We start from the raw sequence: 16,389 nt of genomic DNA on the forward strand, positions 1-16,389 counted from the left end.
AACTCTAATCTAATCCATCTATCCTTTTTCGCAGAACAATTAGCTGGCAAGAGCACCGCTTGCAACTCCTCCTCCTCGTCGCTCTCCTCGTCGAGCAGCTCCAACTCGAGCGAGTCGAAGGACACGAACTTTGAGTACGAGGACGAGTGGAACATTGGCGGCATACCAGAGCTGCTGGACGACTTGGACGCGGATATTGAGAAGTCCGCGCATTCTTCGGGTGGTGGCAACCAGGCTACCGCGCTAAATGCCAAGCAGGCAAACAGCTCCTCCACATCCTCCTCATCATCCTCCAAGAGCGGCGCTTCATCCTCGTCATCCTCAGCAGCAACGGCGGGATCCTCATCGTCGCATAAATCGCACAAAACCACATTGCACAGCAATTTGTCGGCCACATCGCCAACCACAATTAAGTTCACACGCCAGCCGGTGGCCATTGGCGGAGCTAACTCCTCCTCATCCTCCTCAGCAGCTGCGACGCCCAGTGGTGGCAGTGCGAACGTGGTGGCCAAGGGATCATCATCTTCCTCGTCCTCCACATCTTCCTCATCTTCGGGGAAACATCATCACCATCACCACCATCACTCAAACTCGAGCAGCAGTGGGAGCAGTTCCAAGGGCTACAAGTCCGCTTTGGTGGCTCAACTGAACAGTCCGAGTCCACTGAACAGTAACTCCAAGTCCCTGAGTGGATCGGGGAGTGGAAGCGGGAACACAAACGGTGCAGCGGGAGCTGGAGCCGGCAGCACATTGTCATCCTCGACATTTGCCGGTTTCTCCAAGGGCGGCAGTTTAGTGTCTTCGTCGGCAGGAGCAGCAGCAGCTTTAGCGGCTGGCAGTGGACAACAGGGCTCCAAATTCTCCGCTGGCGGCATGTCCTCGCAAACGGGCAGCGGCAGCGGCGGCAACAACACTAGCAACAGCAACAGCGGAAGCGGAGGCAGCGGCTCGGGCAGCAGCACAGGGAACACCGCCAGCGGTAGCGGGAACAACAACAGCACAAGTGCCGGTGGGCCGCCGAGTTCGCAAGGCGGCAACAGCGGAAACGGTAGCGGTAGCAGCTCCAGCTCCTCCAGTGGCAAATCGAGCGCAAAGATGTCCATAGACCACCAAGCGACGCTCGACAAAGGACTCAAAATGAAGATCAAGCGCACCAAGCCGGGCACCAAAAGCTCGGAGGCCAAACACGAGATTGTGAAGGCCACCGATCAGCAACAGAACGGAGCCCTGGGCGCCGGATCCAATAACTCGGCCAACGAGGATGGGAGTTCCGGTTCCAGTTCCACCAACGCATCTTCCCTGGGGAGCACCAATTCATCGAGCAGCGCAAGCAGCGGCAGCTCCTCCAGCAGCGGCAGTTCATCGAGCAGCAGCAAGAAGCATCTAAACAATGCCAGTACCGGTAGTAGCTCCTCCTCTTCCGGAGGAGGCAGCCAAAACAATGCCGGTGGTCATGCCAGCGGAGGGGGATCCTCCGGTGGCAGTCAGTCTACGCCGCAGGGCACTAAACGCGGAAGTTCGGGTCATCGGCGAGAGAAGACCAAGGACAAGAACGCACATTCCAATCGCATGTCCGTGGACAAGTCAGCAGCTGCTGCATCGGCGGCCGGCGAGAAGGATACACCTGAGAAGTGTTCCGGTACGGGAGCTGGTGGATCTCCCTGTTCATGCAACGGAGAGGTGGGAGCTCCTTGCTCCCATCATGCCTGCATTCGCCGTGCCGCACACATGTCCAACTCCGGAGGCAATGCTAATTCGAGTGCCGGCACTGGGCAAACCGGTGGCTCATCCTCCATGTCAGCAGTGCCACCGGGTGTGTTCACACCTTCAGCGGGCTCTCCTTCCGCCGGTTCACCTTCGAACGTGGTGCCTGCGGCTGCCTCACTTCTGGCGGCGACCGGAGCAGCCTCCTCCTCCGCCTCTCAAATGGCCAGCAGTAGTGCCGGGGGTGTGGGTGGTTCTGGAGGAGGTGCCAATGCTCCAGGACCGCCGGGAAAGGAGTCTGCCGGCAGCATCAAAATCTCCTCGCACATTGCCGCACAACTGGCAGCAGCGGCCGCTTCCAACAGTTACAGTGGGAGTGGAGCTAACACAAATCAAGGCCAGAACAACACTTCTGGCGGCAACGGCGGTTCGGAGAGCAAAGCAGCGGCGGCGGCTCAGGCCAAGTTAATGGCACCCGGCATGATCTCAGCCACCATGCACCACACGATCTCGGTGCCGGCGGGCAGTACAGGAACTGGCGACGACGATACCAAATCGCCGCCTGCCAAAAGGGTGAAGCATGAGGCTGGCGCTAGCGGAGCAGGCGGCGGCAAGGAGATGGTGGACATCTGCATTGGCACCTCGGTGGGCACCATCACCGAACCGGACTGCCTGGGTCCGTGCGAACCAGGCACATCCGTGACCCTCGAAGGGATTGTGTGGCACGAGACCGAAGGCGGCGTTCTTGTGGTCAACGTCACGTGGCGGGGCAAGACCTACGTGGGCACTCTGCTAGACTGCACCCGACACGATTGGGCTCCTCCAAGGTGAGTTGGTGTGGCTGGGAATTGAGTTGAGGCTTACGGTTATTTGCTTTTCAAACTGTTTCCAAAATTATTGTAGAGACTAGATAAATGAATAAAGATGCCTTTCAATATTATGTTGCAAGTTGATTTATTTTTATTTTGATTTATCTTTTCTACCCATTCTTTTGGGGATCAGTTTGAAATGAAGTTTATGGTTTTAATATATACGCGAAACCTAATTAACCAATCTCTGTGGTTTTTAAGTAAATTTGTCAGCACCTTATCTTTTTGCCTTATATACATTTGCACAAAGCTGTTAAGTCATTTGTAAATTTAAGTCTAAACAATCTGATGCAACAGCAATCATTTGCCGTTTGTTTACTTTTGCGATTATTTATTAAGTGCTTAATGTGCCAATCAAGATTCCCACGTTTGTATGTGGTTTGTTTTGCTTGAAGATATTTGATAGCTGTGGGGATTGCAAACATCGCTAGTTTACTAGATTACTCATCCATTTTCCTGTCTTTCAGATTCTGTGATTCACCAACTGAAGAATTAGATTCTCGAACTCCAAAGGGACGCGGCAAGCGCGGACGCAGTGCAGGTCTCACTCCCGACCTGAGCAACTTTACCGAAACCAGAAGTTCGGTAAGTAAAACATACAGGATTTAAGACTCAAATGATTTATGTATATATTTATAAATCATTACAGATTTACTTTTCACACGCTCAGGTGCACTCCAAGCTGCGCAATGGTGCCACAAAGGGACGCGGTGCGACACGCAGTGCATCCGGTAATGCGGCAGCGAACAGCAACAGCAGTTCATCAGGCAACGGAGGCGGGGCCACGCCCAGCACATCGCCAACGGCATTTTTGCCACCTCGGCCGGAGAAGCGCAAGTCGAAGGACGAGGCGCCCTCACCGCTTAATGGCGACGCCTCGGATGGAGCAGCTGGTGGCGGTATTGGTGGGGCTGGTGGAGTGAACATGGTGAACGCCAGTGGCATCCCCATATCGGCCAGCGGCGGTGGCCTGGCCACGCAGCCGCAAAGCCTGCTCAACCCGGTAACCGGTCTCAATGTGCAGATCAGCACCAAGAAATGTAAGACTGCTTCGCCCTGCGCGATCTCCCCAGTGCTGCTTGAGTGTCCCGAGCAGGACTGCAGCAAGAAGTACAAGCACGCCAATGGTCTGCGTTATCACCAGTCTCATGCTCACGGAGCGGGCGGTGGCGCAAGCTCCATGGACGAGGATTCGATGCAGGCGCCCGAGGATCCGGCCACGCCGCCCTCGCCAGGAGTCGCAAGTGGAACCGGATCAGGAGCATCGGTGGCATCATCGGCATTACCAGCGACAGCCCCATCAGCGGGTCAGGGAACTGTGCCAGTGTCTCCAAACGCGCCGCTCGCGAATTCAAGCAACCCCGTCACCAATGGCAATGTTGCACCCTCGGCACCAGCTACTGGATCGGTATCTATCGCCGCTCCCAGCACCACTCCCTCGGTGGTAGAGACGCAAGCGCCTATTTCTGGTCCCCCACCAGCCACGCCACCAGCTCCAACTCCCATCTGCGCAGTTGCAACACCGGGAGCAGAGCAATCTGCACCATCAGTATTGCCTATGGGAAATCTTCCACTGACGGCAGGTCCAAATAGCGCGACCCAACAGCAACAGCCTCCCACACAGCAGCAACAACAGCAGTTGCTCGTCCCAGGAGGTAGTGCGGCAAGCATTCAGCAGCAGCAGCAGCAGCAGCAACAGCAGCAACCAGTGGCCGGAGGCAGCATCACCGCTGGAATCTCCGGACAGGCCCTGTCGCAGCATCAACAGCAACTAATGGGTGGATTGCCTGCCATGTTGTCAGACCAGCAGCAGCAGGCCCTCTTGCAGCAGGGAGCACGTAAGTATTTCACCCATTTAAGTTATATCAAGCGAGCTAATCCTTTTGCTATTTTCGTTTTAGTTAAAGCGGGAGTTCTGCGTTTCGGCCCGCCAGAGGGTAATCCCCTGCAGCAGCAGCCAGGTCAACCATCGGTTAATCCACAGACACAACAGTCGCCTCCAAGGCCTCCGAGTCATGTGCAGGACCAACAGACGCCATCGGCCTATGCCCAGCAGGCCGGATTGAAGACCTCTCCCGGATTTGGCTCCGTCGGCGTGGGTGCCGCTAGCAGCAAGCAAAAGAAGAACCGCAAGTCACCGGGACCCAATGACTTTGAGGGTCGTGTATCGCGCGAGGATGTACAGAGTCCGGCCTACAGTGATATCTCCGATGACTCCACGCCAGTTGCCGAACAGGAAATGCTGGACAAGTCAGTCGGCCAGGCGGTGACGGCCAAGCACATCGAATTGATGGGCAAGAAGCCAACGGAAGTGGGCGTTGGTGTACCGCCAGCCCCGGCACCCAACATGTATGTGCCGGGAATGTATCAGTTCTATCCGGCGCAGCAGCAGTCAGCACCTCCACCACAACAGCAGCAGCAACAGCCGCAATACATGGTGCAGACAGAGCCAGGCAAACCACCAGGACTGCCACCTGCTTTGACACAAGCTCAGCAGCAGCAACAATTGCAGCCGGGTGCTCCCCCGCCTACCTCACAGCCCCCGAGTCACTTGCTAGGTCCACCTGGTCAGCAGTCGGTGGCTGCCCATCTGGCAGACTACAGCGGCAAGAACAAGGATCCACCATTGGATCTGATGACCAAACCGCAGCCCCAGCCGGGTCAGCCGCCTTCTCAACAGCAGCAGCCGGGCCAACTGTCGGTCCAGGAAAACAATGGCAAGGAAGTGGGACCGCCCACCTCGCAGCCAGGATCTCAGCCGCCGCCGGTCAACCTCAGTGCGGTGGCTGGGCCGCCACCTGGAACCCTGCCACCCGGTTTGGGTGGTCTCTCCGCTTTGGGAGCAGCTGGTCTAGGTGGTCCTGGACCGGGTAAAGGCATGCCCCACTTCTATCCCTTCAAGTAAGTGTTGGCTCAATCCGTATTTTATCCATAGCATAACTAACCAATCTTTTACTTCTTAGCTTTATTCCGCCTGCGTATCCATACAATGTGGACCCCAACTTTGGGTCAGTTTCTATTGTAGCTTCCGAGGAGGCCGCCAAACTCAGTGGACATCCTGGCCTGCCACCCAGCTCACAAGCGCAGCAGTTGTCCGGCATAAGTATCAAGGAGGAGCGTCTCAAGGAGAGTCCCAGTCCGCACGACCAGCCGAAGCACATGCCACCTCAGCAGCAGGTTAGTACCTAAAAATGTTATCATATTTCGGCTAAACTAATGCAATTTGTTTTTATGTAATACACAGATGATAGCAAGCAAGCTGATCAAGCAGGAGCCGATGACCAAGCAGGAGATCAAGCAGGAGCCAAACTCAAATCCGGGTCAGCAGCATCCGCCGCCGCAACAGCAGCCAGCGCCTCAGCCGCAGCAGCAACAGCCGCCGCCCCCGCAGCCACAACAGCCGCATGCCCTGCATCCCAAGGATCTGCAGGCACTGGGCGCCTATCCCGCCATTTACCAGCGCCATTCCATGAGTCTGGCCGTGCAGCAGGCTCGCGACGAGGAGCTGAGACGGTAAGTAACACGCAATGGTGTGAAGGAATAAGAAGGTGAGAAACTAACATGTGTATCTTTTCCCATCAGGTACTACATGTTCACCGGACGACAAAATCAGGCAGCCGCCGCTGCTGCTGCGGCAGCTCAAAACGCTGCCAGCGGAGGTCTTCCACCTCATCCCGGCATGATGCACAAGGATGAGCCCGGCATGGGATCGGCGCAGCAACAGCAGCAGCAACAACAACAGCAGATGCAAATTGCCCAGCAGCAACAGCAGGCCATTCAGCAGCATCATCAGCACCTGCAGCAGCAGCACCAGGCCCAGCAACAGCAGCAGCAACAACACCAGCAGCAGCAGCAGCAACAGCAGCAACAACAGCAGCAGCAGCAACAACAACAGCAAAAGCTAAAGCAGTCACAGGCGGCTAGTGCGGCTGCAAACAATAAGGCCACCAACCTGACGAAGGATTCTCCCAAACAAAAGGGCGGCGATGACGATCAGCCGCTGAAGGTGAAACAGGAGGGCCAAAAGCCGACCATGGAGACGCAGGGCCCGCCACCACCACCAACGTCGCAGTACTTCCTCCACCCTTCATACATTTCCCCGACGCCCTTTGGGTTTGATCCCAATCATCCGATGTATCGCAACGTGTTGATGTCAGCCGCCGGGCCGTATAATACGGCACCGTACCACCTGCCCATCCCACGCCCATACCATGCCCCAGAAGATCTCTCGCGAAACACAGGCACCAAGGCGCTGGATGCACTGCATCACGCGGCCAGTCAGTACTACACCACCCACAAGATCCATGAGCTCAGCGAACGGGCCCTCAAGTCGCCCACCAGCGGCAGCGGCCCCGTCAAGGTGAGCGTCAGCAGTCCCAGCATCGGGCCGCCTCAACAAGGCGGACCCACGAGCAGCGGCCCCGGATCCGGACCAGTTTCCGGCGTCCTCGGCCCCGGCAGCGGTCCCAACCAGCAGCCCGGCTCGGCACCTGGGTCTGCGGGCGGTGTGCCGCTGAACCTACAGCCACCACCCGGAGGAATGGGCCCGGCACCCGGCAGCAAGCCGGATCTGTCCGGCCCGAAAGGACATGGCGGAGTGACGCCCGGTTCGTCATTGGACGGCCACAAGCAGTCGATGCCCGGCGGTCCGCCACCGAACGGGCCATCGGGCAATGGAGCCGTGAGCGGAGTGGGAGGCGCTGCCGGCAATGGCGCAGCGGGTGGCGGCGGTGCAGGTGCCGCCGACTCACGCAGCCCACCACCACAGCGCCATGTGCACACCCACCACCACACGCACGTCGGCCTCGGCTATCCCATGTACCCGGCGCCCTATGGAGGTGAGTCACAGCTGTGAAATCTGCTTCGGAATGTTGAATACTAATCATTTGAATGTTTAATCTCTTAGCGGCTGTTTTGGCTAGCCAGCAGGCGGCTGCTGTAGCTGTGATAAACCCGTTTCCGCCGGGTCCGTCGAAATGAGATCCACTGAACGGTAACAACGAGAAGAAGGCGTATAACGTAAAGAACAACTAGTGTGGAGCGGAAAGTCATGGTGCCCGCCCGTGCATAGTGCATTTGCTATTTTCTGAGATCCCCAAACAGACAGAGTGGGAGAAGGATAAGGCTTTTTTCCCCGTTGGATTCCAACTTCTTCCCGTCGAAACCTGTCGCAGTTTTGGCTGCCTCTACGAGTCCTTTCGATGCTGATGCATCGGCGGTCGTGGAACCGAGAGGAACACAGAATCGACTATTTATATGCATAAGTATTTTTTGATGTTTCGTTCGATGTGGTTAACTATAACTAGCCTAAGGTATCACTACTATTACCACATACAACCTATACATATATAAATATATATAGCATAACTACATATAGCGACTTTTTCCTAAGTGTATTTGCATCTGCATATAGATATCTATATTTATATTTATATCATACGAGAGAGGCGTAATCCGAACATGAACAAACAACAAACAAACAAACAGATTACATGAAGCATAAACAAAAAATGAAAAAACGAATCAAACTCGATACTGTAGTGTGTTGATTTCTTTGTAAAAAAAAAACTAAAAACTAAACGAAAGGGATATGAAATTAAGAAAAGAGCAAACTGTATGGATATTGTTTAACTAAATGATTAAATTATGCAAGTAGAACGTACAAGATTAGCATTTAGCGTGTGTATTAATTATCCTTATCTGTGTTGCGGATGGAGCTGCGCGGGATTTGCATCTAAAAGACAAATTGGGCGCGCCGCCCATTCAATTCTTATAAATATAAATATATATATATATATATTATGTGTATCTAAATCTATATCTGTGTGTGTACTACTCGTATCCGTAGTTTCTACGTTATAAGTTCTCCGTGAATGACTACGATGAATTTTTCGGCCAGCAGCCGCACATTAATTTTAATTGTTTCTAAGCATCAATTTGTACTTTAAATATTTATACGCATATGCATATATGATATGATAACGATGGCGATGGCGAGATATATATGTAATTAAAGGATTATCTATGTGAATGTGGGTGTGTAGTAGTTCACTAGCCGCTTCATAGACTCTACACGCGTGATTTATGGCACTTAATGTTCTATAGCCTAAGCCCCCAAAAACTGAACAAGAATCCTGACCCCCGAAACTCCCGCTTCCTATCCCAAATACACATTGATTCTTTAGAATTTATAAATAAAACAAGTATTGAATGTAAATATACCTTAAAGCGAGTCTTTTGTATTGTAAATTAGTTCCACTGATTGATTTGGTGGCCCTGCTTAATGCTTTGCCACCAAGTTCGTGTTATAAACATTAATGCATCATATTGTAATGTACTATATGTGTTGGCAGCGTATGCTGTGAACCGCAAACGGCAAACGAAATGAAAGCGAATTACCGATTAATAGCAATTTGAATTATGTCTTCATGTGTAGATCAGCGAGTGTTTTCCTTACATCCATTTAGAGTCGCTAGGTTTTTTGACACATTCTCAATGCAATTTGTAATCAAATCATAGAAAGCATTTGACTCACGGATAAAAACACACCACATAACAATTAAATGGGGTTTAACAAATTACCATAATGGCTTATGCAAAGGTACAAGCAAGAGTTTTATACAAATTATGTATTTTAGAGAAGGGTGATGGAGAGATGAAGCGCATTGAATTGAATTCGAAACAATGAAATTGTATCTAAGCAAAGAATGTAATCCACAAAATGGCTAACTAAAGCTAAATCAAGCATTCAAATATGGACGAATATGAACAAAAAAAAAACACATAACTAGCGGCTAAGAAATTTCAACAAAATATAGTACACATATTTAAAGTATACAGAAAATTATAAAAAACAAAAACAGCTTTAGATGTGAATAAAAAATATGTAATTAAATCAAAACCTGTGCTTTTCAATTCATACTTGTTTGGGTATAGGGGAATTTCCAATTGATTAATAACAAACGTTTTTTTGATGGGAATAAGTCTTTTTTAATATCATAAGTTAGTAGCGAATTAATCTAGTCATGTTTATGCACTGCCCAGGGGTATGATGAAGCTCATATAGTCCGCTGTGGCACCCCAAGCTGTGCGGTTTGTCTGGAAGATTATTATCCAAGCAGTCAGTACTATCAGCCAGAACAAGGTTCCCACTGCAGAGTATATAACATCTGGAAGAAATTATAGAATATTGTATTATATGGCTTAGGAATGTATTCAAATATGAACTTACATCTCTTTATTTGGCTCTGTTCCGAAAATGGTGGCTTATAGAAGGCCTCTGTGAAAAACCAGCAAACGTTGATGGCCCACACAAAGGGCAGAAATGCAAAGCCAGCTAAGTTTGAGCGAAATGGTAACTAACTTGGTTAAAAACAAGCCATCCACTTCGGGTAGTAACACTTACCAAAGAAATATTTGCGACACAGCTCCAGTTTTCGCGGATTTGGTGCCTTCGAGATGTCCATGATTAAGCCTCTCCAGGTATGTGGGTGGATGCTACTTCTTCTTTCCAATCACTTTCCGCCCCAGGGAAGGGTTTTCGTACTTTTATTCAAATTGTAAGCGAATATGGCTCTATATTTGTATTTGAAACACTGTCGGCATTTAATAGTTTTTATAATTTCACGTTGCCTTTTGCTTTTGTTGATTTTTGTTTCAGTTTTTAGTCCATTGCAGCGCAATCGATGTCGATATGTTATCGAAACAGGGCTGAGCTAAACTGTGATTTTTGGATCACTGTGTCTTTTGTCAAATAATAGTATAGTTTATATAATAATATAGTTTAGGTGCTTGTACGATTTTTCCAAATTTGCGATGAGTTATTTATAATTTTTTGTGTTCTTAGCTTAAACTGTTACATGTTAAAACCCCTTTCAGTGTTGTAAAACTCCCAAATAGTACCATCGATAGGTGATTCTGCTCCCATCACTATTTTAGCACACACCGCGTAAAAGTGACGCCGATTTCAATTTTCAACGAATTACAAAAAGTGTGATTAAAATACAGGATACGATGGCTGACGTGGACGATTTTGATTCGCTGTCCAATGCCGAGCTGCGCGCCAAGATGCTGGCCCAGGGTCTGCCCAACATCCCCGTGACGGACAGCAGCCGCAAGGTGCTAGTAAAGCGTCTGCGCGCCTCCATTGGCGGCCAGGCGTCTCCAGCCGCCAGTCCCAAGAAGAGCAACAGGCGGGAGACCCTGGCTCCCGCAGCTACGGCTCCATCTGCTCCGGCGGCAGCCTCCACGCCGGTGGACAAACTGGACGGCAAGGTGGCGCCCGCCACAAAGGCTCGCCGCACAATTACTGCTGCGGAAGCCAAGGAACCAGAGCGTCGACGTCTCGAGGATGCCGAGCGCCGTCGTCCTGTGGAGGAGCCTGTGGCCGCCAGAAAGCCAACAACTGCTGCTCCTCAACCAATACAGACCCGGCGCACGTCCACCACTTCATCGGCGCCTGAAAGAAAAGTAGTGGAGCCCTCGAGAAAGCCACAAACGATTGTCGAGGAACCGGCTTCGTCGAAGCGCGTTGATCGGGAGGAGAAATACCTTAAGATCAACTCCCTAATTGTCCTGGAGTCTGATGAGGAAGAAGACGAGCAGCTAGTCCAAGCTGCAGATCTGGTGGAGCAAGAGCACGCGGCCAGGCAGAAGCCCACGAAGCTCGCAAGCAGTGGGACCACTACTTACGAGTACAAAAGCAAGATTGTGGAACCTCCACGCCGACAGGTCTATGAAGCCACAGCAGCTCCTGTGCTGCCTCCATCTGTGCCATCTGCCAGAGCGCAGGCCACCAGTTCCAGTAGGTCCTATGACTATGCGAGCAACCCAGCACCCGGTCGCTATAGCAGTTTTGTGCGCACTGCATCGCAAGGCTATGTGACTGCCGAGGCTCCACCGGTGGCCTCCTACTCATCCAGCTATAAGCGTACCTATGCCAACGAGTTGAGCGACGACAATGAGGCGGAAGAAGACCAGTACGAAAGCACTTTTGCCAGGAATCTAGCTCGTTTGAGAGCCGAACGTATTGGAGATCGCAGCAGCCCATATTCCAGACGCACTCTGGCCAGTGGCAACGTAGGTATCGGTTCACTGGGCTATGAGCCTCTGGCCAGACGCTCTTTGCGTCCAGATGACAACAGCGTATCCGTTGCGTTTAATCGTTGGTGGAACAGCCTGGAGCAGAAGTACCACATCAAGTCGAAGGTGTTCATACTACTCGTCGTCCTTGTGTTAATCGGCGTTTATTGGATCTTTTACTGACCTGCATCATTGTTCTTATTTCGAATTTGTAACCTAGTTTGTATACCATGTTGGATTTGTTTTGTAAACAAGCCCGCCACTGCGGTCTTTGTATGAATCTTGTTTCTTGATGTAACTTGAGCTTGAGATTGACTAGCATTTAAGCTGCGTGTTATCCGTGTTCAAATAAAGCCCACTTGCAGGGAATCGCCACAGTTGAACACTTGCTCAAATGTTTTTTCTCCAAACGGCATTCGATGCACTCCACTTGCGGCAGGTGTTTGCCCAGATCGGATCAAGAAACAGCAGCAACGACGATCGGCTAATGATGGAAAAGTATCTGGAATGCGTGTACAACACTTGTCGGCATGACTCTGACCAAATGGAGGCGCATTGCATTGGCAACCAGGTTCCCCCAGCTCTTATCTCGGCTAGATTGTTCCTGCTGCGAATCAGAAATCCTTGCCTTGCAATCACAATTAATAAGAATTTTACAAGTGGGGCGTTGGGGCCGTGGGGCGGGCAGTAGTGTGCAATGTGCGTTATTTTTAAATCCTTGCCCCCGAGTTGTTGGGCTGTTTAATTTTATTAACTGGAAATCGCACTTGCGCGTATTTCTTTATTTTCTTAAGGAAATTTCGCGCCATATTTAGCGGTAACAAGCGCGACCGGATCCGGGTCTGCCTTGCATGCCGGCAATGAGTTATGAAAATTGCAACATCAGTTGCTCGCGGGGAAATGCCAGTTGTGCTGGGGATGTTGCTGCCACGGCCGCCAGTCGTCGCCGACGATGATGAATTCCACAAATGCATGGAACAGCCAGGCGGCAGATTCCTTGAAAAACAAAGCCATGGCCCATACAATATATATATCGTGTGGCTAATAAATACGCCGCGCATTGCTAGTTGCTCTTAATGAAATTAACTTCCAGGAATTACCTACATGGCAGCAACGATGCAGACGACAACCACGATCACTTTGACGACTCCGGGTGTGCAACAAAGCAACAGTAACAGCAACAGCAACAGTCGCAGCCGCAGCAATTCGAAAAGGCAACAATGGCTGCTTAGGCAAATGCAACCAGCCATCGGCCATGGAAATTAAATGGAAGCCTGCAAAAAGTTTCACGCACTCGACATGTTAATAGAGTCGTAGCACCCAGAGCAACATCAGCTCCACCAGCACCAGCAGCAGCTGCAGCAACACCAGAGCCCCGCAGCAACATCAGCGCCCAAGAGCAACACCCGCGTCCAGCAGCTTCCCATCTTCGGTTGCCGCTCAAGTGTGACATTCATGGAATATGATTTTATGGCCAAAACCGAAACTTTTGTCTGCCTCACGTTCGCGGCTGAAAGGAGAACAAGGAGTGGGCTAGGAAAGCAGCCGGATGGGGGAATATAGGGGAACATGGAGGAGGAGGAGGAGGAGGAGGAGGCGGAGGAGCCTCGACTGGCTGCTGGGCCAATGACTTCCTCGCTGTGAGCCAATTAAAGACGCTGGTCGTTGTGGTCGCTGCTGAAATCATTTGTAATGCAACGTTTGGAATAATTCACGCGCAAATTGCTTGCGACTCGCGAAAAATATTGCAACATTCCACTGCAAATTTTACGATTATGCGTTTGCACCACAACACAAACTGTTGCTGCTGCTGGTTGCTAGTTGCTGTTGCAGCAACACATTCGCTCGTAGGCGCTCACATCACATCAAATCAAATGTAAGCGGTGCCGGGCATTCAACGTTGTCAGTTGCCCAGTTGCCCAGTTGCTCCAGATAGATAAATCAGTCGGCTAATTGTTCCACAGACTGACCGGTCTCCAAACTGGGCGCCTGGGAGCGTGAACTCTGCTCGGAAGGATCTCAATCTTAATCACTGGGTTCTGAAATGGTGGAATTTGAATTCCTAATCGAATCATGTTTTCCTACACATAATTAATCGTAAGGGATGACATTTTTATGCAAAGACCCAGAGATCAGAGATCAAAGTTGAACATCGGAGCAACGCATATGTGGGGAGATTGGACATTTTAATTCCATAAATAATGACAGTTTGTCTCTAAACAGACAGTCAGTGTCTGCCCACTCTATAAGGCCGAAAGAAATCATTTATTTATTTATTTTTCAAACACGGTATGTGGGATATTACGGGGCATATTGGTTTTACGGATTTCGTTTTAGTTGTTAGAAGGGAAACGTACATTCTCTTACAACTCTGAATAATTCTTAAGTGAGCTGAGTGATACCTAAAAACCCAATACCCATTCTAGGGTATCAAATGGCTCGAGTTGTTAGGAAGCAAAGTTCTGACTGGCTCCATGTCCGATCATCTCACTCGCGGCGGCTGTGTCTTTTGGGCTGACTACTCGTTGTCAAGTTGTGGACCACAGCGACCAATCAGTGTCAGCTGGAAGTGGCTTTTTTAGTGGCCCAAAGTGATGAGCTAATCAACCTGACCTGACCAGTCCCACAGTGCGGTGTTGGTGTGCCTATTTTAATAACATTATTTATGTATCTTGTAGTTCGGTTTATTTTCGTGTGTTTTGTGTATTGTTTTGTTTGATTTAACAGGAATTGGAATTGGAATTGGATGGGAATTTGAAATGGAATTAGAAATGAAGCGAAACAAAGCGGGCAACGAGCTGGGTTCAACTCCATTTTGTTTGTATTTTAGGTGTCAATCGCATTAGACGGAAATCAGTTTTGTTTTTTATTGTACAAATTTATCGCATTTGTAGGCTCATTTGGATTTGGTTACCATTTTCAGTGCCACAGACTGGCACTGTCTCTCTGCTGCTCGGTTTTTATGTAAAATTAAACATTTTATTTTTAACGGGCCACAAGATAATTTGTGGTATATGTGCGATATATGCTGGGTTGGTGGAGGCGAGTGTTTGTGTGGTCCCCGTGAGCCGAGCGGTCATCAAATAAATTATAAAACCATTTAAATTAAACTGAATAGCTGACCGGCCGCCGCGTTCGTTGTCTGAGTCTTTTGTTTGGATTTTTTCTTCTTCTTCTTCTTAATTTTTGCTCTTTTCGGTTCGAAGCCGCAGGAGCTACTTTGCCCCCAGCTGCAAAGTCAGAACTGGTTGCCCATAACAATAAAATCAGCAACACTCGCGACATTCCCCTCGGCCAAATATGGAATTTATAATTAATTTTTATGTCCATGGGTTGCAATTAGGATGGGGAGCAGGAATGGAGCGGAAGGAGCAGGAGGCCTAAAGGGGGAAGGGGGGGGGGGATACAGCAGCGGGGGGCAGCTGGCAAGATGCAAATGAAATCAAGTCATGCCTATAATCGGATTTGTTGCTCCTCGTATATTAAGTTGTCACAGTTTCTATGTGTTGAACATAAACACAATTTGTGCTTAATCCAACCCAAGACCGGGATACCAGACGCATTTTCCTGCAAGCAGCGCGGCTCTCTGTCCGTATTAATTATGACATTATGACATTTTGTTGCTGTTTTGTCACATGTGCCATTTGCCGATGAGAACCTGGCTCACATTTCGCTGACCACAAGCTGCTGATTGAATGGGGGGCGGGGGCAGCAGCTCTATTTCTACTGCTCCTTTTCGACTGCTATCAATCATCATCGTTCTGCTTTCCGCAATCCGCTCAAAAGTTCTGCGGTTGTGCGGTCCATGTGCAATTGCCCAGTGAGCACCATTTAGCTTTGGCCCAACTATACCCACACGGCTGGCATATCGAGATGTTGCGACAGGCACCCCCCACAAAATTGGGGGGCCAGCTGCGTTTTCAGTTTCGGTTTGGGTTTCGGGTGGGGCTGTGCCCCATGCCGCACGATCCCGATTCGGCGCAAATTAGGCGCGAAAATATGCAGCAAAGTGAGACAAACAAGCCGAGAGCTGCTAAAAGCCTCGCACAGCCGCAAAACTAAATGGCCGCAAAAACAAAAACAACAAGAGACTTGCCGCTGGTCAGTTAATGGTGTTAAAATTTGGTACAGCGATTGCATCTATGGCTATACAAATTGCCACAGCGACAGCACTCGAGCAACATGGCAGTAGCTGCAGCAGCAGCAGCAACAAGAGTCGCAGCAACATGAGCAACAGCAACAGCAACTGAGGCAAAGGCTGTGGCTGTGGCTACAACTGCCGAGTCGTTTTGTCAACACGGAGCATGCTTAGCCGCGTTTTCCCAGGGGACACTTAACGCGGCTGCTTAACGTCTAAATCTGTCGTCAAGGCGCGCTCAAAAGGCTAAAATGTGTTTGCCAAAGACGCGAGATGCGAGTTGCGAGTTGCTAGTTGCGAGATGCGAAATGCCAGCGGACTAAGGGGCACCATCAACGACGCTCCTTGCTCCGAGATTCAGCTCCATCTCCATCGCCAGCAAGTGGCCGGCGACGAGTCAGCAATTTGTATGCAACTTTATGTTTGCCCACTCGCACCCAGCCTAGGACCTAACCTAACCCACGGAGGAGCTGCTCCTGCTGCCCCAAGGGTATTTACACTGGGAAAATTCAAGCTCTAGTTAAATAATTCAATCAACAACTTGGATTGCTTAGCAAAATAAATTATATGTATTTCAATGCTTTATAAATTATATGT

At 50.2% G+C, this 16,389-nt stretch overlaps 3 protein-coding genes across 5 annotated transcripts in view; 2 read left to right on the forward strand and 1 right to left on the reverse strand.

The window, feature by feature from the left end:
* Positions 1-8,235, forward strand: part of LOC120446231 (trithorax group protein osa) — a 77,300-nt gene extending 69,065 nt beyond the window's left edge. For 2 of the 3 annotated variants that reach the window (XM_039627099.2, XM_039627101.2), the window contains 8 exons: positions 35-2,531; positions 3,041-3,158; positions 3,223-4,411; positions 4,475-5,474; positions 5,537-5,750; positions 5,818-6,086; positions 6,156-7,411; positions 7,480-8,235. In XM_039627099.2, coding sequence (XP_039483033.1) covers positions 35-2,531; positions 3,041-3,158; positions 3,223-4,411; positions 4,475-5,474; positions 5,537-5,750; positions 5,818-6,086; positions 6,156-7,411; positions 7,480-7,553 — 6,617 coding nt within the window. In that variant the 3' untranslated portion in view covers positions 7,554-8,235. The remainder of the gene's footprint in view (positions 1-34; positions 2,532-3,040; positions 3,159-3,222; positions 4,412-4,474; positions 5,475-5,536; positions 5,751-5,817; positions 6,087-6,155; positions 7,412-7,479) is intronic. The other variant, XM_039627100.2, reaches the window with a different exon arrangement.
* Positions 8,236-9,538: 1,303 nt separating this feature from the next.
* LOC120446240 (gamma-secretase subunit pen-2) lies at positions 9,539-10,245 on the reverse strand. Its single transcript, XM_039627111.1, has 3 exons — positions 9,979-10,245; positions 9,805-9,909; positions 9,539-9,742 (listed from the first exon to the last, which is right to left on the reverse strand). The coding sequence occupies exons 1-3, from the start codon at positions 10,037-10,039 to the stop codon at positions 9,603-9,605; spliced, it is 306 nt and encodes a 101-aa protein (XP_039483045.1). The 5' UTR covers positions 10,040-10,245; the 3' UTR covers positions 9,539-9,602.
* Positions 10,246-10,381: 136 nt separating this feature from the next.
* LOC120446232 (otefin) lies at positions 10,382-12,037 on the forward strand. Its single transcript, XM_039627102.1, has one exon. It carries the CDS (start codon positions 10,587-10,589, stop codon positions 11,835-11,837), a length of 1,251 nt encoding a protein of 416 aa, XP_039483036.1. The 5' UTR covers positions 10,382-10,586; the 3' UTR covers positions 11,838-12,037.
* The last annotated feature ends 4,352 nt before the right edge of the window (positions 12,038-16,389 follow it).

This window comes from Drosophila santomea, chromosome 2R (assembly GCF_016746245.2).
Source record: "Drosophila santomea strain STO CAGO 1482 chromosome 2R, Prin_Dsan_1.1, whole genome shotgun sequence".
NCBI lineage: Eukaryota > Metazoa > Arthropoda > Insecta > Diptera > Drosophilidae > Drosophila > Drosophila santomea.